The sequence below is a fragment of the Erpetoichthys calabaricus genome, chromosome 3, assembly GCF_900747795.2.
Source record: "Erpetoichthys calabaricus chromosome 3, fErpCal1.3, whole genome shotgun sequence".
In the NCBI taxonomy this organism is placed as follows: Eukaryota; Metazoa; Chordata; class Cladistia; order Polypteriformes; family Polypteridae; genus Erpetoichthys; species Erpetoichthys calabaricus.
This window is the reverse complement of record NC_041396.2, coordinates 156063073-156077481: the sequence shown is the minus strand read 5'-3', so window position 1 is coordinate 156077481 and position 14409 is coordinate 156063073. Positions and strand designations below refer to the sequence as shown.

General features: G+C 40.9%; 1 protein-coding gene across 1 annotated transcript in view; it reads right to left on the bottom strand.

Moving 5' to 3' along the window:
- The window catches only part of arid1b (AT rich interactive domain 1B (SWI1-like)), a 708988-nt gene that overhangs the window by 29928 nt on the left and 664651 nt on the right, over positions 1-14409 (bottom strand). Inside the window, 1 exon segment of the mRNA XM_028797431.2 lies at positions 11361-11505. Coding sequence (XP_028653264.2) covers positions 11361-11505 — 145 coding nt within the window.

Here is a 14409-nt window from a genome sequence, read left to right as displayed (position 1 = left end):
TAGAGAATGGATCTGAATGAGAAGTGTGGGTCTCCTATGATATCCAGATCTGGCATAATTTCACAGGGGTTTATAGTATGCAACAGAATCAGAGTCTATCAGGGCACATGCTGGTGGTCTTTTTCCTGACACCTTATTCACAACTAATGCAATGTTCAGCAGAAGAAGAAAAAGGTCCCAGCTCAACAACTTCACCAGTTTTCAGAATTAAAAATAAGAACATCTAAATCAACAGAAGATGTATCTTTTGGTTACTTTGACTCTTAAGCAAAGTATAGAGGAGTTCTTATTAATAATGGAACATTATGATATGCATCACTACACATTATATGCAGTTAAGACACTGAGATGTAGATGGTAATTAATACTTTTGAAACAGATGTCACAAGAAGAGTAAACATTTGTTCAAGTTTATTGTTCACATACTTGAATTATTGTGAAAACAGAATTTCCTGAACTATAATTTATCAGGTTAAAGCAGAATAGCATTTTAAAAATACAGTAATGGAAATCTCTAAGGTCTTTTCTATTAGGTAATTTTTAAGAGATGGGTAGCAAGTTACTATTGAATGACATAAGGTATGTGGACAAGTGAGACCATCCTGAGAATACTTTGTACATTTGCTGATGATATTAATCGTGACAATCATTTAGCAGTTTTTCCACCCACCATTCAAACAAAGGCAGGTATGCTAAATGGCAACTCCATACTGGCCCACCATGAATGAGAGTGTGTTGTACTTGGAAGTATGTCTGGCCATGGATGGGTTCCACATTTAGGTTTTGGTTTCCGCCTTGCACTCCAGGATGCTGGGACATGCTCAGACTCCTTCAGGCAATGGGAAAAGATAAGTACTGTATATTACAGGTGAAAAATTGTTACATGAGGGCACTCACTTGACACTCTGTTTTAAACAAGCAATAACACTGCATGCGTTATTATATGAAGAGTTTAACAAAATTAACAGCATGGCCTTCTTCGAGAAAACATGTATACAATGCACAGAGTAAGTAAAAAGTAGGATTATGCTAAATCCCTGTGGATAAAAAAACAAATAATGAATGTTGTGATAGCCCTCATTGGGGCTGAACAAATTAAACTTTGTACATGCTGTTTTCCTCTCAAATGGCATGGATAAACTTTCTTTTTTCTTTTTCTGGTATTCACAGACACATCCTTGTCTAATTCAAGTAAATCTGACGATCGAACATAAGGATTTGTATAGGTGTATTATGCTACCAAAATATAAAACTTCATAATTTTTTGACTCTGCTTATTCCAAACAAAACACAGTCAGGAGGGGCCTGAATAAATCCCACCTGCAGTGGACTAAAGGTAAGAACTGAATCCAGCCCACCACAGAACGTATTTAACAATCCACAATCACTAATACAGAAACTGACAACTTAAAACTTTGTGCCTATGGGATGCACACAAATTCATGTTAAAGAATATATTTGTTCAATTTAGATTAAAATTTGATGACAATGTTAAATATTCAAGTTGTATATTGTTATAGCCATTAAGTTACACTTTAAAAAACACAGGATAACATGCTGTACTTCAATAAAAGTTGTGAGAACCCACTGATAATCTTACAAGGCCAATTCTATTTTCAAGTTAAAATATGTGGTTAATTTTTAACTTTTTTAACTATTCACCCCCTTACTAAACCAAACTTTAGATGCCTTTCAAAGATACTGATTAGGGGCGGCATATGCTTTCCTCCTCTACTTCATGACAGAAGAAGGACTAATGAATAAAGCTTGAAAACACTATCTTCAGTTCCACCATTCACAGATTATTCTGTAACCTAAAAAGCAACCTTAGCCTTTCACAATTGTGTGTTTTTATGATCTGAATTATACCTTTATGGAGTCTTGAATCTGACCAATAATATCTTTGCAACCTATGTTTAAGCAGGACATTAGGAGGAAGCTGTTACACTCTTTCAACCCATGAAATTCATTAGACTTTTGAGTACTTTGATATTTCTTTTTTCAATTCACCCACAGAGACGGTCACATTGATCTGGACCAACTAATGCCTTATAATTACTTTCTAATTGCACAATTAATCACAGTGTGATTGCTGATTACCAAATAATTATGGAGACTGCAGTGCCTATGAAGATGTTTGGTGCTCACAAGCTGAATTGCACTATGGGTAAGTATCTGATCACATGCTCAGTCAATTCCGAAATTTCACCAGTCTTAATTAAATGCCAACAGGTTGGAAGCAACTCCAGTTAGTATAAAGGAAATCAAATTGACTATAACAGTGACATTTCAATTTGTATTTAAATATAAAATCACTTTGTGATTGTGTTTTTAAACCTGCAGGGACAAGACTGCAATGTTCTGTGCTTAGCAAACATTATCTCTCCTATCATAGGATTGCCAAGAACTTACTGCGGAGCTCAGTTCGATCACATTCACTTATTTGAACATGCAGAGATGAGACTGACTGAGTAATGTTCTTCTCATCTAGATTTTGTTCTTCTCAGGCAATACTTCTTTTCTGTAGAAATTTTGAAACCTTTCCACTAAATTATTATGCAAACCAGTAATGGTAGTACTGATTTAACACTGTTTTAAATTAAAAACACAAAGGTAAAGCAACAAGTAAAGGCAATTGGAAAATTATGCAGTAATCACAATGGACCAGAGCTGACCCAGTACGACATATTTGCAATGGCTTATGAGTAGTTAGCACCAGAGGCGTGACCACAGGTAGGGAGGCTGGGGTGGGCATTGCCCCCCCAGAGACAAGCCGTGCACCCCCTGTGAAATGCTCTGTCTGTCCAATGAAAACTCTGGAGAAGAATAACATTTGATTTTCAAAACTGAGTTGCTTTCCAATCGGCCCGTTTGAATTTGGGGCATATCCGTCAGTGTCTCCTCCACTACACAGGCACCGTGCTGCTCACAGTTCACTTCGCCGCACATTTTGCAGCACGTTTTGAACCTGTTGATCGCATTCTTTAATTAAAACAGCATATACGTTCCATTCTTCTTTTATTTTCTGGTTGGTAACACCAAAGGCTATGCATAGGTAGCTTATTAAAAAGCAGACATCTTCAACCTCTGTTCCTCCACAAGCTGCTGGCTCCATGGTTGAGCCCAGCACCGCTGCTACCAACACGGAGCACAGCGCACCCACGTCGGGAACTGAAACTCCAAAAGATGTAGATAAGCCTACACAATCCTCCAGCTCTGCGCCCGTGTCTGGTACTCCAAACCTCTGCCTTCAACAAAATATACAGTCCGGTCTACCTGACTTAAATATGGATAGCCCAGCCCAGCCCAGCCCAGCCCATTTTAATTAATTATCCTAAGCATGCATTTGGAAAGACACTCCGATGTTTTAGTGCAAGCTGGTCTCAGTCTTGACCATGGCTTGAATATTCTGTTGTCTGTGATGGTAGCTTTTGCTTTGCCCGCCACAAATTTAGTGTTTCCAATTTGGACTGCGAGAACATATTCACCAAACACGGCTACACTAATTGGAAAAAAGCTTTAGAAAAAGACGGTGGCGGCTTCCACAAACACACGTCTAGTATCCCGCACATTAGAGCCATGTTTGCATCACAGCACTCATCATTGGTGTGTCTTCAGCTGCATGCGAAAGCACTTTCTCTACTTTGAACCGCATTCTCACTCAACTCCTCCGAACAAAGCTGAATTCAAGGAAGAGAAATTTAGTCATTCTGGCACACGAGAAAAACATCACAGAAAATCTAGACATGAATGAATTTATTTCAGAATTTGCCAAGAGTAACCGCAGACTGGTCCTGTAGATAATATCCAGGTTAAACACTGGAAACTGATGTCCTATAGCCTCCCATGACTACAATAAGCCACGTTTCTGTTCTTGCTCTCATATGTTGTATACATTTCACTTTATTGATATTTACCTTGTACAGTAGATGTAGTTCTGTATTTGTTCACAAAAAATAATAATACAAGGTCCATTGTCACTGTTAATTTTATTGCACAATAGGTTATGATTTATGCCACAATTTTTGCTTTTATATGTTATATAAAACTATGTTGTTATTATTATTTGACCCCCCAACAAAAATGGGGATGGATGGATGGATATTTTTTGCCCCCTCAGAAAAGCCAAATGCCCACCCACACATGATGTTCTGGTCACACCTCTGGTTAGCACACACATACAGCACAATTGAACACGGACGCTCAGCTACGGGACTGCACTATGCAACATGCCGTAGTGAGATTTGTATGGGCAGTGGAACTGAAACCTGCAGAAATACAGTAATCCCTCGCTATATCGCGCTTCGCCTTTCGCGGCTTCACTCTATCGTAGATTTTATATGTAAGCATATTTAAATATATATCGCAGATTTTTTGCTGGTTCGCGGATTTCTGCGGACAATGGATCTTTTAATTTCTTGTACATGCTTCCTCAGTTGGTTTGCCCAGTTGATTTCATACAAGGGACGCTATTGGCAGATGGCTGAGAAGCTACCCAACCAGAGCGCGTATAAAGTATTAAATAAAACTCCTCAAATATATTGTAAGCAGGGGGGCTGTTCACACCCCTAGAGGATATGGCCGCTCCTCAATAAACGCTGAAAGATTACCTTCACATTGCTCTCTTTCTTGCTGGGCTTGCATATGGCTGATTTGTCAAGCGACATGCTTCCTGCACTGTGCTTTGCATACTTAAAAGATCAAACAGCACGTATTGATTTTTGATTGTTTGCTTTCTCGCTCTGACGTTCTCTGAGGGGGTGTGAGCAGGGGGGCTGTTCGCACACCTAGACGATACTGACACTCATCTAAAAATGTTTTCATGTTGCTCCCTTCTGTGCAGCTGCTTCATGAAGCGACATGCTGCACGGTGCTTCACATACTTAAAAGCTTGAAGGGCATGTATTGATTTTTGATTGTTTGTTTTTATCTCTCTCTCTTTCTCTGCTCCTGACGGAGGGGGTGTGAGCTGCTGCCTTCAACTGCTTTGTGCGCCAAACAGCCATATTGATTTTTGACTGCTTGCTTTGTTCTCTCTCTCTCTCTCTCTCTGACACGCACTCCTTTGAAGAGGAAGATATGTTTGCATTCTTTTAATTGTGAGACGGAACTGTCATCTCTGTCTTGTCATGGAGCACAGTTTAAACTTTTGAAAAAGAGACAAATGTTTGTTTGCAGTGTTTGAATAACGTTCCTGTCTCTCTACAACTTCCTGTGTTTCTGTGCAAATCTGTGATCCAAGCATGACAATATAAAAATAGCCATATAAACATATGGTTTCTACTTAGCGGAATCCCTCGAGGAGGGATTACTGTATATTGAAGGATGTTGACATGTGCAGATAAGTAAGTTGTTTAGGTATCCTTCTGGTACAAACTTTATGGTACCCCAATTCATCAAGCACTTATGACATGAGCAGATCCATAGCTGATAACCTAATGCGCAGCAACAACAGACAACATAATCCGTCAATCTTCTGTGATGAAGGCATTCTTCATGTTGATGTGGGCTTGTGTGCGCAATTTTGATGGTCGACCAGCTCGAGCTTTGTCGCTTACATTTGTTCTTCATGCTTTAAGCCTTTCTACCCATTCATAAAATATTATTTGAGTCGTGCTCTTTTCACTTCCATACTGAACCAACATCCTTCAATGAATTTCAGCAGGTTTCACTCCCTCTGCCCAAAGAAATCTCACTATGGTGCATTCAATAATGGTGCAATCCAGCAGCAGAGTGTCCATGCTCATTTGACCTTGGCTTCAACTAGATCAGTGTTTCCCAACCTTTTTTTCTGTAGTGGCACACTATTTGTAACCAAAATTACCCAACGGCACACCACTATCTTGCTAGCTGCAAACACACACACACACACACACACACACATATATATATATATATATATAGAACTGCTCAAAAAAATCAAAGGAACACTTTGAAAACACATCAGATCTCAATGGGAAAAAAATCATGCTGGATATCTATACTGATATGGACTGGGTAATGTGTAAGGAACAAAAAAAGGATGCCACATTGTTTAATGGAAATTAAAATTATCAACCTACAGAGGGTTGAATTCAAAGACACCCCAAAAATCAAAGTGAAAAAATGATGTTGCAGGCTAGTCCATTTTGCCAAAAATTCACTGCAGCAACTCAAAATCGTACCCAGTAGTTTGTATGGCCCCCATGTGCATGTACGTATGTCTGACAAAGTCGGGGCATGCTCCTAATGAGGCAACGGATGGTGTCCTGGGGGAACTCCTCCCAGATCTGGACCAAGGCATCACTGAGCTCCTGGACAGTCTTAGGTGCAACCTAGTGGCGTTGGATGGACTGAAACATAATGTCCCAAAGGTGTTCTATTGGTTTTAGGTCAGGTGAGCGTGGGGGCCAGTCAGTGGTATCAATTCCTTCACCCTCCAGGAACTGCCTGTATACTCTGACCACATGAGGCCAGGCATTGTTGTGCACCAGGAGGAACCCAGGACCCACTGCACCAGCATAGGGTCTGACAATAGGTCCAAGGATTTCTTCCCGTTATCTAATCGCAGTCAAGGTGCCGTTGTCTAGAATGTAGAGGTCTGTGTGTTCCTCCATGGATATGCCTCCTCAGACCATCATTGACCCACCACCAAATGGGTCATGCTGAATGATGTTACAGGCAGCAAATGTTCTCCACGGCTTCTCCAGACCCTTTCACGTCTGTCACATGTGCTCAGTGTGAACCTGTTCTCATCTGTAAAAAGCACAGGGTGCCAGTGTTGGACCTGCCAATTCTGGTATTCTATGGAAAATGCCAATCGAGCTCCACGGTGCCGGGCAGTGAGCACTGGGCCCACTAGAGGACGTCAGGCTCTTAGGCCACCCTCAGAGAGTCTGTTTTTCAGAGACATTCACACCAGTGGCCTGCTGGAGGTCATTTTGTTGGGCTCTGGCAGTGCTCATCCTGATCCTCCTTGCCCAAAGGAGCAAATACCAGTCCTGCTGATTGGTTAAGGACCTTCTACGGCCCTGTCCAGCACTCCTCGAATCTCCTCGATGCCCTTGAAACTGTTCTGGGAGACACAGCAAACCTTCTGGCAATGTCACATATTGATGTGCCATCCTGGAGAAATTTGACTACTTGTGCATCCTCTGTAGGGTCCAGATATCGTCTCATGCTACCAGTAGTGTCACTGAACGTAGCCAAATGCAAAACTAGTGAAAAACAGTCAGAAAAGATGAGGAGGGAAAAATGTCAGTGGCCTCCACCTGTTAAACCATTCCTGTTTTGGAAGTTGTCTCATTGTTGCCCCTCTAGTGCACCTGTTAATTTCATTAACACCAAAGCAGCTGAAACTGATTAACAACCCCCTGTGCTACTGACCAGATCAATATCCCAGAAGTTTCATTGACCTGATGCTATACTCTGATTAAAAAGTGTTCTTTTAATTTTTTTGAGCAGTTAATATATTATATATACTGTATATATATCATACACATGCTGAGCTGTCCGAAGGGGCAAGACTACTGGAGTAGCCAGTAAAAAAGCATGTCAAAGATCAGTGTTCACAGACATGGCACTTGGTGAGCACTACGGTGGCACCTCCAAGCTGCTTCGCACTTTTGCCTGCCCCTCTCTGTCTCAGGGGCAACTTGTAGGCCCACAGTCCACCTGCACTGTGAGGCTCGCTGGCGATCACACACCCAGGGCAGGTGGACTCTGGCAGCTTAGAGACGTAGCTTTTCCAGGTAGACCTGTCCTCCTCAGACAGGTCTCAACTACCCGTGGAGCTTGTCCCATTCAGGTTCAGACCCAAGTGCACTACACTATTATTTCCACAGCACACCTGAGTAGCTCTCACGATGCTCCACTTTGCTTGAAAAACCTTAAATTAGACTAATGGCAGAGCACTGCACTGCGTGTGTTCAGACTACCCATAAGCCATTGTGAACATGTTGCATCGCATCAGCTACTATCCATTGCAGTAACCGTGTAATTTTCAAATTGCCTTTAAATTTTAATTTACCCTCGGATTGTTTTAGTTCTTCTAAAAACAGCTTGTGAGCTACAACCAACTATGATTTAAATATTGTGTCCTGAATACAAAAATTATTTATTTCGATAAGCAGAGCTTTGTCTCTGAATTCTATTAACACGCAGAGAAGATGACAATGTTGCAACCACCAACAAAATGCTTTGTATAAAAAAAAAAAAGAAAAAAGAACATACATTACCTGTAGTTATTTTCAATATTAATATTCACATGGTAGTGTGTCCACTCATACAAATTGAGGAGAAACTGAAACTTGTTTCTACTTTTTCAGCATTTATGGCAAATTTTCTTAGGTGGAACACACTGCACTTTAAGAGGACTGATTTAAACATGTTATAAAATAATTTAACTTACTTCAAAGATGGGAGATGCTGAACAGTGTGAGGGAAAAGAAAATGAGAGCTTGTGTGTTATAAATTAAACAAAGTGGCTCAGACTCCTAATGCTTTCTCAATAGTGTTTTTTTTTTTCCTCAATGGCTTTTGGTAAATTCCACTTTATTTCTGTTTTCCGTCGCAATGCAGGATTGCTTATTCAGAGGTCTTTGTGCATCGGGTGCTTAAATACTTATCTACAGTATAACCACTTTTTAGGCTATGCAATCCGAAGCAAGAATGAAACACATAAATCAGAAAAAAAATAAAAATAAAAGCAAAAAAGAGGAAAAGGAAGCATACAGTATGAGTAGGACAGGCATAACGTTTTTAGTAAAGGCAAATGCAGCTGAGATCAAAAACAGCTTGATTTTACCATGGATTTCTTCTCAAGTTGTTCTGGAGCTGCAGTTTTTAGCCTAGCATTCATACTGTTAGCCTTGTCATGAAGAACGCTACTAATGGTATGAACAGAGGCACTGACCTCTAGCCAATTGGAACATGAAAACACTTGAAAAAGCAGACACAGAATCTCTAACCAGACCTAATCTGGGCCAGTGGCTGTGCCTGTGCTCTGAAACATCCAAAGTAAGATAAGGTGAGGCAATATGTTTAAAAAATCTCGTTTTTGAGTTATAATTCAAATTAAAATTAACTCTCCAGCTGTGATGATCCCATCACAGTTAGTAATTAGGATTGATAGTATGCCTGAAAATTTGTGAATAAATGAGGCATTCAGTTTAGCTAGATGATTCACACAGCTAATTTGAGAACATTCTAGTTAACCACTGTTTTGTGTAATACTCTTACTACATTTTGGTCTGGTGGTAAGTGTTTCACAGTGTGACTGTGATGAGGTGTGTTGTAGGAATGACAGCCTGGTTCAAGGTGAGAGTTGGATTATATCAAGGATTGGGTCTGAGTACTTTTCTCTTTGCAATGGTGATGGGCAGGTCGGCAGGGTGACATCAGAAAGGAGTCTCTGTGGATTATAATGTTTACAGATGACATTGTGATCTGTAGTGAGAAAAGAAAGCAGGTTGAGGAGAACCTGGAGAGGAGGGGGTATGCACTGGAGAGAAGGGGAATGAAAGTCAGTAGGAGTAAGGCAGAATATGTGTGTGTGAATGAAAGGGAAGGTGGTGGAAGGGTGCATCTACGAGGAGCAGAGGTGGTGATGGTAGATGCAATTAAATACTTGGGTTCAACAGTCCAAAGCAATGGCAAGTGTGGCAGTGAGTGAAGAAGAAAGTGCAGGCAGGGTGGTCTGGGAAAAGAAAAGTGGCTGGAGTGATTTGTGATAGAAGAGTTTCTGTAGAGTAGGTCTATAAAACAGTAGTGAGACCAGCTATGTTGTATTGTTTGGAGATAGTGGAAATGACGAAAAGACAGGAGGCACAGCTGGAAGTGGCAGAATTGAAGATGGTGTGATTTTCACTCTGAGTAACGAGGGTAGACAGGTTTAGGAATGAATATATTAAAGGGACAATGCAGGTACGATGGTTTGGTGACCAAGTGAGAAAGGCGTGATTGAGATTGTTTGGGCTTGTGCAGAGGAGAAATGAGGGGAACATCGGGAAAAGAATGCTGAGGATGGAACCACCAAGAGGAAAAAAAGGAAGGCCAAAGAGGAGCTTTTCTGGATATGGTGTGGGACGACATGAAGAAAGTCTGTGTGGTAGAAAATGATGTAAAATACATAGGACAGATGAAGACAGATGATCTGCAGTGATGACCCCTAAATGGGAGCAGCAGAAAGAATAATATCCAAGAAGATGGATGAAAGTGGGCAGGACGGAAATAAAAAAATATATATATGAATAGCGCAACACATAACAATCAGCATAAATTTCTAAACTGGATGAGTTCACAAACAGTTGTCACGTACAACTGATCTAATCAATGTACGAGTAATGTCTCTTTTACTCCTCTTGTGTATAATGAAGTAACAGGCATTCACTCATGTTCAGGTTCCTGTTCTTACCAAATAACAGTACAAGTCAATTTTTTTGTGAAATTGGCCCTCTGCAGGAAATAACTCTCATGCAAATTGCTATGTACAAAAATGTGCATAAGCAAAATACTTACAATGCATCGAGTTCACGTACAGTTTACAGCTTAAAAAAATGATGAAGGAGACACATGAATAAATAGGTGAACACCCTGAGTTCCAAAACATCCCTTTGAGTGACTGTAACCTGGCATCACTACCTGCATGTTATGAAATGAAGTAGCTATAAAAAGCTTTGGTTGTTTGTCCCAATGCAAAAATGTTTCTGTAAAAAATCAAAAAGGGTGACTTGTATGGAAATGAAAATCACAAAAATGTGAGAGTTAAGGGTTTTAAATGTTGTGGCATAGTGGTAGCTAACTAATTTACGATTTAACTTTCCAGCCTTTATGGAGTTTATAAAATTCAACTCTAAATTTGTTCTGTCCGACTGTCCGTCACTTTGTTGTGACATGACATGGGCTGGCACCATTTTCTTTGTAATATCCTGTGTTCCAAATATGTCCACAAAAGTACAGACTCTGTAATAGAATTGGCAGATAACAAATATAGACAGGTGAACATTAGTTTTGAATACATAACAAAGGCAAGATATAAATAAAATATATTTTTATTATTATTATTTGATGTTTCCCTTGTAAATAAAGCAAAAATATGTCCCTAACATGGTGTGGAACAAAATTTGAGTCAATAAATTATCCAATTTCTGACCAGTGTGTTTCAGTTTCAGATTATAAAGGGCACCACTTAGCAGCTGACCCAACAGCACAGAATGTTGCTGAGACCATAGAGGGAAAAAAAAACTGCGCAGTAGGCATCGGAGCTCAGAGTCAAACCACAGTGCAAGTGCTATAAGCTGCCCGCACCAAAATACCCTAACAGTTGTAACACAGTGGGTAATCAAAAGTAGCAAGACAACAGTTTTAACACTTGCACTCACCTCCGGTCATAACCAGGACTGTAAAGGTATTGCTGACGTTGACCTATCCCCAGAGCAGACAGTCCCCCAGACGGGGTCCGACTATACATGTCCTGCATTCCACTGTTGGATAACTGTGAAGGTGGCATGAAGGCTTCTGTGTTTCCTAGAAAAGTAAAAAGACAAACAAAAAGGAAAACAATTATTAGATTGTGGAGATTTTTGTGTCATCTACACAGAAGCATGCGAGGGTCCTTTCTGAATTTGCAGGTATAACCTGCAGTCATTTCATTTGCTATGTTTAGTGGCTTGATGTTATGTCAACATTACACATTTGAATAACCCTATTAAACGTTTAATATGATAGTTCCAAAAGCTGCTTATGAAAATATTTTAGAATCCATCCACACAACAATTATAAAACCTAATTAATGTAAATGTGTGGATATTACTGCTATTACTGCAACGATCACTTCTTCCAAACACACCTCTGTTATGAGTTATGACTGATGGCCAGCAGGGGGCAGTACCATTCCACAAATACACTTACTCAATGTTACAGTGCTCACAATTTTCCAGTACCATGAAAAAACCTTCCATTGTGTTCATTTAGTTGTAAGCAGGGTGCTTAAGCGGAGAAATCATAATAGTGATATCCCGAAAATATCTTATTCAAACAGTTTCGTTATTAAGCCCCTACATCACAAAGTAGTTGTAGCACAAAAGGTAGTGTGATTCTTCTGGAAATTGCTTTCCATTCAATGAAAAGCATATATGAAAACACCTGGATTATAAACAAACCAAATTATGGTGCATAGTACAGTGTCTATCAGCAGTGTCCCGGCTATTTGCCTCCATCCCATCCATTTTCAAAGCTGTGGGGTGAGATTAATCTCAGAATTGGGAGAAAAAAATAAGGGATCGGGTTTATGTTAGGTGAAATGTATATCAGTTTCATTCCTAGGAAATTAACAATGAGTAAGATTTTGGGGAGTATGTTACCCTCACATTTGGAGATATGAGGGGGGCTTTTTGAAAAGCTGCTGTGAAAGTATTAAAGGTGGAAACTGAGAGTCATTTTTATGTAAGGTTCAATATTCCTGCTATATGCAAAAGACAGGAATGATAAACTGAGCATAAAGTGGGAGTAGCGAGGTTTGGAAGGGGAGATCAGGATTCAGAAGTGACTGGTTTTAATTGGTTGGTACTCATTTTAATGGACACATTGTTTACTGTTGGAAAAGTATATGTTGGACTGATGTGAGGAAAATAACAACTGGAGGACATATTGTAAATGAAAGATAGTATGGATAGAAAAGGCCTAAATGAGAATGCAGAACAAGACCAAGGGAATAGCTGGATGCAATAAAACAGTATGTGTGGAAGAGGTGAGTACATGGCTGCCTGCTCTGTGTGATTAAGGTTTTGGAAGGAAAATGTTTTTTAGTTAACCCATAATCTAAACCCACTTAATCCAGTTCGGTATCCTGGGGGCTATATTGGCATCATGGGGTGTAAATAGAGAACCATGATGACAGTGCCAGTTCATCACACAGCTCATTCACTCATACACACATACTGTACATATTAGTTCGGTTTATGGGATGTGAGAAAGAAGAAATGAATACAGGCAGTCCCTGGGTTACGTACGAGATAGGGACTGTAGGTTTGTACTTAAGTTGAATTTGTATGTAAGTTGGAACAGGTACATTATTATAATAAATGCTGTTGTTGACCGACTGTAACCAAGTGCTCTGCCAATGAATGATGGAGTTTCACCTCTCTCTGAACTTTTTATTATTTCTACTTTATTTTCAATGGTGATGGTTTTTCTCTTCTTTACTGTATCACCAGCATTTGCATCAGATCTGTGTTTCGGAGACTTTCTTGAAGGGTGAAGACAATGAACTCTTCTGCACAGCACTGTACAGCTATCACAGCAGGCAGGCATCCCTTGTCAGCATGTCTGGTGTACTGACAAGAGACAACTTCCTGCTATGTACATAACAGTACAAGCAGGCTTGCTATTGAGAATGAATGGGAGTAGCGAGGGGCGGTTCACCACCCACCCACCACACAGTCACCTCCACTACAGTATGCAGCCTGCAGTGTGCGTCCACCCACCAGGAACGAACGCGGTGTGGCCAAAGGCGTGTAGTGAATCGCCCACCACCGCCCCCATTCAACAGGCAGCCACCCGAAGCACACTACAATGCTACCCCCTGCCGCCATGTTCACCCTCAATAGCCTCCGTTTACACAACTGGGTCACCGCTTGCAACATTACCAGCCACCCACCAAAAACAATTCGGGGGGAGCCGTGTGTAGTGGGCAGGCAGTGAAATGCCCAGTCAGTAGCAGTAGCTGCGGCGGCGTAGTGGGCAGACAGCGAACCGCCCCATTAAGCCTCCGTCCTGCACACGAACGATAGCTGTGGCCCCAGTGACTATGGACCACGGGTCACCGCTTGCTTGCCGCCGGGAGCCGCTCAAGGAACATAGGGACACTACACTGCGCAAGCAGTGAAATTGCACCCCTCCAGTCACTACTTGCAGCGTCCTCCGGCCAAAAGATGACGGCGCGGCAGTTAATGAGGCGCATGCGTCACAGCTGCGGCCTCGTTCGTAAGTCGTAGGTCGCGTGTCCGTAACCTGGGGTCTACCTGTACATGCACAAAAGCTACCTAGATGCAAGTGAGTGTACACATATCCACACAGGCAGAGCCCCAATCTAGGATTTGAACCCAGGAGCTTTGAGACAGCAGTGTTAACCAACGTGTCACCAATGTCTGTGCATTACTCTTTTTACAATAAAAATGTAGCAATTCATCATTACCAGCACTCACTGTCCCCATTCTGCTTTTCTTGCTACTATTCTGCTCTGCCACTCGTACCTTCACAAAGTTGTTACTCTTCTCCATGGTATGAGAATGTGACTGTGAAACTTAGTAACTAGCAGTTCCTGACCCAGGACAGAACATCATACTATATTACAGTTATGGACCCCATCCAGCATGTGCTGTTACAGTAAATAATCAAACTCTGTTGTTAAGGTGCCATGATCAGTGTGGA